The following is an 8,875-nucleotide window of genomic DNA, read 5'->3' on the forward strand; positions in this document are numbered from 1 at the left end:
CAATTTTCATAATAAATTGATTGGTGATTTTTGTAATAAAAATAACAGTTATTATGATAGATAAAAGGAAACCGACCAGTTATAATAAGTGAATGGAGAAAACTTATTATGACATATAGAGTTGATATGTTATGGTGAGACATGTGACACAAATGTAGTTATGTTGAAAATTTATTATGTTAGTTTTAGGAAGACATGTCATAGTAAGACTTTACCATGATTGTTAGATTTACACCTATCATGTGAGACTTTCTTTCTCGTCTTTCATTCTTGAGTAGCATCGTCTTCCACAATAGCATCATTGTCTCCCAAAGTCACGTCGTAGTCTCAATCGCGCCTTCATTGTACACAGTCACAACCTTCGAGATTATTGAGCCCATTGAACTCACAGTCATGTTTGGACAATTGGATCCGACCTCATCACTACGCTTCAAAGTCGTCTTGCCACAACCATTCGAGCTTACAACCGTCTTTAGTGAGACCACTATTGTCTGTGTTGACGAGGATCGAAACCTACAATTGTTGGAGCTAGTGATCCTTCTAACATTAAAAGGCAAGTCGAGTTTTTCCCCTTTCTCCCTTTCTCCATTTCATTTTCGTTTTCTTATTTAAGCACTGATGAGATGCATTGGTTCAAGAAATGATGAAGATTTTTTTTGATTTCACTAATGTAGACTTTCCATTTTTATGGTGATTTGAACTTTTTATGCAGCTAGCTCAGCCTTGCGTTGTTGTGTGTGATTGCAATGATCATATTTTTATACAAAAGTATATGTTAATACAGGTGTTGGTGAAGATGCACAATTGTGAGAAGACATGTTGAAAGTTAGTAGTGAGGGTCTTATTGGAAAATATTATAGAATATAGTAACAAGTATTTTGATGTCTTTATAAATAGTGGATTTTATTTATGGGAACTTTTGGATTATAAATTTAAGAAATAAATAAGTTTTTAAATTTCTTGTTGTGTTTAAAATTGTGGTATCTAAGGTAAATTAAGTAATTTGCTAAGAAATTAGTGACATCCTATACAAGGTGTTACATTTTACACTTAGTTGTTTAAGCACACAATCAAAACTAAACGGAAGCTTAGTTGAGTTGTTGTAAACGAAGATAAGATATATTCTTTTTGAGTTACACCCGGATGAATTCTCAAGTTAAGAAAGCTCACTCTTAAATTCATTAGGCAATCTTTCGTGTATCCTAGTTAAGAAAGTATGTACTTGATCCTAAATATATTCAAAACTATGATATAATTGAAGTCGAAGAAAACTTATCTTTTGAGCTCAAACTATTTAGTATTTGTTAGTTCACATGTGAAATAGTTGTGTGGTAGAAACATCAACATATTTAAGGTGTAATGGGATGATATATCATGATTCAACTTGGGAATGGGAGAAAATATATGTGAAGCCCACCCTTATCTTTTTTCCTGGTAGGAGAATTTTGAAGACATAATTTTTGTTATTGGGAATAATGTAAAGGTTGTAGGCTATTATCCTTTGCTTTACTCTTTTTTCTTTCTACTTACTTCTTTTATTATTTTTCCTACTTCTTTCATTGTTTTTTTTCACATCTCTCTCCTTTTAAATTTTCTCTGTCCCTTTTCTATTCAATTATGAAGTTGTTTCTCATCTTTTCCTTGAGGAGATCCCACCAAGTTTATTGAGTATAGAACACTTACGATGTATCAAAATTCAATTATGAGTAAGTTCTCTTTTACTCTAATTTCTCCTTATCCTCGCTCTTTTAGCTTTATCTATGAATGTATTACAGTTTCACCAACATTATCAGTTGAAAAATGTTATTCTCTTAGGAAGTTCATCTTCTTATAAGTGTTCGTGTTGTTTTGGTAGAATTTCTTTAGATTCTTAGACATTCAGTATTTTTGACTCATTTTGCTTATTATTTAAAACAAACAACTATCATGTAAGAAAAAGGGTTAAATATATTTTTGGTCCCTCAAATTTCAACGAAATTTGGAATTAGTCCCTCATCAAAACTTTTGACCAATTTAGTTTTTTATCTTTCAAAATACGTGAATTTAGTCCTTTTAACCAAATTTTGTTAAGTTTATCTGACGTTTCGAGCGCATTTCATGATAGTATTTAAGTTAACATTGAAGCAAAAATGTGTCAAACAGTATAAATAATTTAAATATTATCATGAAATGCGCTTGAAATGTCAGATAAACTTAACAAAATTTGGTTAAAAGGACTAAATTCACGCATTTTGGAAGATGAAAGACTAAATTGGTCAAAAGTTTTGATGAGGGACTAAACCCAAATTTTGCTTAAACTTGAGGGATCAAAAACATATTTAACCCTAAGAAAAATTATTTCAAATTTGATTATGAATGATAAAGTATTATTAATACTAAAATTTTTGCAAATAGTAACTGAAAATGTTTAACTTGAATTGAATGTGATGATGGTTTCATTGATTTGCAATATGAATTTTGGTTTGTGATATTGAAATTGAGTTATACAAGAAATAGTATTTGTATATTAAATATTTAATCCTTAAAATTATAATAAAAAGTTAAAAGTTACTTTTGCACCTCCATTTTTTAATATATTCTAGATTGTAAAATCCAGAAAGTATTTTCAGATATGAAAATATATTTCGAAATATACATTCTAAAATGTATTATAAAAATATATTTTTTCCTCCAGCCTCAGATTTCATGGACCAGCTCCTCCCATTCATTCCATCATATATGAAGTGCAGAAAGTTAGACCCTTGTGTGAAATCCTTCCAAACAAACACACAAATCAATTCAAAATATTCTTTTTACCTTAGAATATAAATCAAGAAAATTTTTGTCAGATCTCTGTACACACCAATTTATATCTACACAGTTTTTACCGTGTATAATCATAATCCAACCCACTAGATATCCTACATACATGTATAAACTCCAATACTGCATCCCATACCTATGTCTCGTTCAAGAAATGCATTTTGAAAATGTGTACGAAGATTCTTTCGGTATTCTGATCACATAAATTGTAATCAACCAATCATCCATTCTAAACATAAACATTCTTCGTTTGTCCTTTCATGACCAATTGTCTAGTTAGACTTTTAATCGTTTTCTTTTTATCGGAAAAAAAGAACATTTAAAATGGGAAACATTTTGGATATTCCAACCTTTTTACAATAGTAGTCAGAAGTATGGTCTGAAACAAGGGAAAAAGAAGATAAAAGATACAAGAAAAGTAACTACAAAAAGACTGCGTAAAGAAAGAAGCTAAAAGATATATATAAAAAGAAGGGCATAACGGAAGACAAAATAATTACTATTGCTGAAGTTAAATGCAAGGTACAGTTGCTTACTATTAGATCCGAAAGAGGATCAACCATTCGTAAGATAACACAAATAACAGAGGCTTTATAACACCAGGCTGTCTTTCTTTGTTCTTTTTTGTACAGTAGTAATTTTCGATTTGACTGAAAAAAAAAAAAGCCTATTAAGAATCCAAGGTTCGATTTAAGATTGATATCTGACCTGAGTCCCCATTTAACAAGAAAACTTCCAGAGGGACATAAGGCGTGGACATTGATGCTCCAAACCTATAGCTAGGTTGTAACATTTTGCAACCTTTTGCGCATGAAATCGTTCTAAGACGGGGCCCAGTTCTCATTTGCCAGATCTGCATGATATTATCAATCAAAAAAACGCATTAAAATTTTATCAAGTAATAACACTATAAGCAATGTCTCAGTAGAGAAACTTGTTCAGTTATTTATGCACAACAATGGAATGACGAGGGTCAGTGTTATACTGAAGGTAAACAAGAGAAGAAATTGTTATGTTATTATAGCAATAGGATTTTTAATGGCACAATTGAAGCAAACAGTTACCCTTCCAATAGTTTAATTAAAGAGATGAAAATCTGTAGTTCACTTGTAATGCGAGGAAAAAGACTAACCTCAATTATTCCTTTTCTTGGTGCATGAATAGCTAAACACAAGCAATAATCACTCTTTGATGGTTCAGAGTAAGAAGAGCTAGATGATGCAATATCTTTGCTCACCAACATCTCCATGAATAGACAGCTAGCATCCCTATATCCCTGCAAAAAATACTAGGTTTCATTTAGATAATTCTTTTTGAGAAGAGAGAGGTGGTTGGGGTAAAAAAGTTCAAATGCAAACCTTCCATAAGCGCACCACCACAAGTGCTTGAGTATCAAGCAGCAATATGCGACCAAGTGAATCTGTTATAGCAGCCAATGTACCACTGGGTGATAATGTAAGCTTCTCACCTTTCCTAGGGTGATCAATTAAACTTGTCAGAGATGAAGCTGCATTGAACCATGAAGGCAAAAGTCAGATGATAGGATTTGAATTTAGAAATGGTGCCCCAATAGTGGAGAATAATAGCTCTACATGTTCTCTTTGATAGAGTTCAGTTGGCTCAGCTGTATCTGTTTCTAACAGAAACTGCAATGGGATTTAGCCAAGTACTCATTAATATTTTGACACTTTTTACGAACTTCTCAGTGTTGCAGTACATCAATTCCACCAATGTTGATAATGTGCCGAAATGAAAAAGAGAGGTGCGCTGAAATGGTTATTCTGCAACACTTTCTTGTAACAAGCATCTAGTTTCTAATCATTTATGAATTTATAAGACATTTATAACGAGCTTCTTAGTATCACAGAACATCAACTCTACCATAGCAGCAGTGATAAGATGTCAAAAAAACAGAAAGATGATGTAAAATGGTTATTCTGCACAATTTTCCTTCGACATACATTTAAGTTTCTAATTGCAGAACACACACTTCCCGGCCTACAACTGGCTTCCAAAAAAAGACAATAATTGAACATAACATAAAAATGAAATATAATAGGCTGATAATATGAAGGCGATGAAATTTGAACCCATATAAGAAGCATTCCTTGCCATGTTAAGATAATAAAATGTAACCTATCCACTCATGAGGTTTTCAGCAGAGGAAACCACTACTGAGGGTACATCCTTTTTCTTTGGTCTCAAACTCAGAAGTAGTGTCACATTCAAGTCTAAATTTCCTAGTGGAAGTCCTTTTCTTCAAGTTATAGTTAAACTATCATAGCACCACTTTTGTACTGCCTAAAACAACCCTATTCAGCATGATAATACATAATTTTATTTTCCTTTTACTAGGATTGACCATCATCTCTATTATACACATAATAATCTGCAGGAGCCTGTGTTATAATCACAGAAGACAAGTGCTAAATTGGGTGTTACTCCTACCTCGTGCAAAAGGTTGAGGCTTCTGATCTGATTTCTTTGGAGACTTCTTCGAAGGGGATGGTTCACTCCGCCATATCAACTTCGAAAAAGAACCTAATGTGGAGAATGTTGCTGGTACAACTTTCGAAAGAATAGCTCCCACTAAAGACCTGCCTTTGCTCTCAGAGAGTCTTCCCAAAGGATAAAACAAATAACAAGGTCAATATAATACTTATTACAATGACGACAAAAAAAGATTATATCCAATCAGAGTACATATTGATATAGAAGCAACCAAGTACCTGTATGCTGAAATCACAGCATCCTCTCCAACAGCCACTGCACAATAATAACGTTGACTTGACTGCCCAACAATAAAAGCAGCTGAATTCAAATACCAGAAATAATTTCAGAATGTTCCCATTATCTACTGTGTAAACAAAACCACAATCAGTATAACTCATGTAATCACAAAACTGAAAAACTAAGAAACTAAAGTCACGCTTTTAAAAGTACAATATTGCCAAAAGTGATACTATGAGTGAGAGATATTGCCAAAAGGAAAAAGATTTTTTTGAAAACCTAATAACGCCTGAACATGTATACCACAAAAGGAAGACAATAAAAATGTGGTTTAACTAATCTTATATGATGCTATGAGAACTAAATGATTTGATGATAGTTTTGCCCACTCACTTGTACTTCTATAGTCTGGATTTCATGAAAAGAAATTCAAATGATTACCATGGTAGACAACAGTGTTACCAAAACTCAGTTATGGCGGCGCCATGGCGGAAACTGGTGGAGGTTTTCCAACCGGCCACCACAAGAAGGAATCAGTTGAGAGAATTTACCTGTTGTTCCATTAGTGGAGGTGGCATTATTCCAGTAATTGCTGCATCAGAACAGGTGCCATTCTTACCAACATTCCACAACTGATAAGGAATTTTGACATCAGTATTTCCAAAATCCTCTGAATCTTGGCTCTTTGGTTTTTGATCCCAAAATCGAGATTGTGCTTCTTCAAACCATTTCTGCAGCATATTCTGCATTTCAACATTGCAAAGCCTACAATTAGACCTATAATCAGCAACCTACCACAGTCCAAAATTCAGTCTGTAAATTGACATCCTAATAAAATAGACTATTCCAATACCCAGAAAGGAAAAAAAAAAATCCTTTTCCAACAGACTTTATTCATTGAAGTTCTAATAGGCAAGATAAAGAAGCTAGTGTTTACCTGAACATCAGAACCATCAAAACGGGCAATTACACCTGGCATAATGAGACAAAACTCTTCTGAAGAGGTATCTTGAATCAAATCTTTCTTTGTTCCACGAACTCTTAATTTTAAAACTCGTCCAGGATAAATCATCTACAATGAAGAAAGTTGATATGAAACCAATGCACCTCACATATTTGCCAATCTTAAATTTGTACCACAAATATTTATATTTTAAACGTAGTTTTGTTCTTTTGCCCATACGTTGTTGATTTATGAAACTCTTAGGTTTGAAGCGGTAAATATTATGGAAAATGCTGGAAAGTAAAAAAACAAAAGAATAATTTTTTTCTCAAACTTAGAACAACTATTTCTCTCTTTACTCACTTGTGACTCACCAAATCCTGTCATAATTGGTTAAAGTCACCCATAGTACTTTCACAAATAGTCGACAATTTCAAGCAAAATAACATTATTAAAATACTTTTTACTTCTATACAGAGGAGGATGGATGAAGGCAGACTGATCGTGGATCCTTGTAAGGCAGAATAACCTGAGCACGTTAGTCATAGGAAAATTAAAAGTCAAAATTGTAAATAACTTTAGAGTTTGTAATGCATACACGTGTTTGATTTTATCACACTTAAAGCACTAATTTTCTAATAAATGGTCTCCGTTACACTTGATCTCGTAAAATGCATCTCCTCAATTTAGAGAAGCCAAATCCAAGATTTTGGTCCTCTAAACTAAGGATTTGACTCCGTTAAGGTTAGGAAATATAATTTAGAGAACAAAATTACATTAATTAGAATGTAGAAACCATTGATATTGTAATTAACTGTAGACTTATCAAATATAAACTTGATTTTGTCACAATTCACAACCATTGATTTTGTAATCAACCATTGTGGTTGCACTCCCCTAAAGTGCGCCTCCTCACTTTAGCGGGAGTCTCTGAACCATGTAAACTTCTAAGGATAAAGGATATATAACTCTGGCTTAAGACCTACATTAATTCCACAAAACTAATTTATAAAATCCAACTTGTAAGGTGAGGAATATCCCTTAATATATACTTCAATTTGACCACATGAGTAGTCAATGTGAATCTTCAATACACTATTACTACTACTGCACATCTCAAACGTGAAATTTTCAAGACTCGATATTTGTGGATGTTCCGATAAAATGACCCGCTAGTCCTAATACCAATAACTAGGTTAGACTCTGATTTTATCTTTAGAACTTGTGCTTAGGACATAACTTTAACGCTTTAATTTGAGCATAGGAAAGAAACAGGCTGTGAGGTGGGAATTACCTCAACTCGTATATTTTAATTTAGTCATAACATATTACTAATCAATCTGGATCTCAATCAATATCCATTGATGAGAAAATCAATTATTGATATTTGTGCAAATTACAAACATAAACATAACAAACTACGACATAATTTGCTGATAAAAAAAAAAGACATAAATTTCAACGATTACGACTGCAATTCATCACCCCTCGCTGTATCCAAACAATCACATCGATCCAACTGAACAACACACACGTCTTCGAGTTCTCAAACTGAAACAACTCACCCCAAAAATCATCACACAGAAAAAAAGACGAAGAAAGGGGCAGCAAAAACATTACCTGGCGATGAATCAAATCTCCCCGCAGAGAATAGAGCAGAAGATACCCGGAGGAGGTGCCGGCGACGATGACACGGTTGTCTCCGAAGACGAGCCACTCGAGGGCCGTGATTGACTCTGCGTCGATGGGAGAGAGTTCGGGTCGGATCTTAAGGGGCGGGGAGGCGGCGGAGTTGTCGGACCATGAGAGGAGGAGGATGGTGGAGCGGTTGGCGAGGAGGAGGGAGTGGGTGTCGATGGCGCAGAGGAGGTGAGGGGTTTCGACCAGCCAGTTAGGTTTTCCCGCTCCGAGCTCGCGCAGTTCATCGCACGCTATGCACCCCAACTCCGTCTTGTACGATCGCTTCGCCATGGCTTCTGAGATTCTACTCGCCCAACGGAAAAACGAAAGCCCAAGTGTCACTAAACGAATAATACACTAAATCATACATTACGTAAAGATGAAATAAATATTCGGGTCGGGTTTTTACCTCTTTGCACCGCGTTACCTTAAAAGATGAGTTACTATTTATGGCTTAAATTTTATATTTTTTTCATTCAACCGGGTTTTATCGATTTTGGGCAAATTCACGCTGCCGTTTTACCTTTTATAAGTTAAAATTCACGGGACGAGTTACATGGGCTTAGCCTCTTAAACAAAATATATATATATATATATATATATATATATATATATATATATATATAATTACTTATTTATTCTCTAATTTTCTAATTCTTGGTACAATGTAGTATTTCAATTATTTCAAAAGATTCAATTTAGTCTTTTTCGTTAAGTTAC

The 8,875-nt window shown here is 33.9% G+C and overlaps 1 protein-coding gene across 1 annotated transcript; it reads right to left on the reverse strand.

The window, feature by feature from the left end:
- Positions 1 to 3,280: 3,280 nt before the first annotated feature.
- On the reverse strand, positions 3,281 to 8,503 carry LOC114169834 (Rab3 GTPase-activating protein non-catalytic subunit). The gene is made up of 8 exons (XM_028055158.2): positions 8,096 to 8,503; positions 6,470 to 6,604; positions 6,084 to 6,275; positions 5,532 to 5,593; positions 5,251 to 5,420; positions 4,161 to 4,309; positions 3,935 to 4,078; positions 3,281 to 3,655 (listed from the first exon to the last, which is right to left on the reverse strand). The coding sequence occupies exons 1-8, from the start codon at positions 8,444 to 8,446 to the stop codon at positions 3,473 to 3,475; spliced, it is 1,386 nt and encodes a 461-aa protein (XP_027910959.1). The 5' UTR covers positions 8,447 to 8,503; the 3' UTR covers positions 3,281 to 3,472.
- Between the last annotated feature and the right edge of the window lie 372 nt (positions 8,504 to 8,875).

This window comes from Vigna unguiculata, chromosome 11 (genome assembly GCF_037176805.1).
Source record: "Vigna unguiculata cultivar grain cowpea cultivar isolate G323 ecotype 2 chromosome 11, ASM3717680v1, whole genome shotgun sequence".
Taxonomy (NCBI): Eukaryota; Viridiplantae; Streptophyta; class Magnoliopsida; order Fabales; family Fabaceae; genus Vigna; species Vigna unguiculata.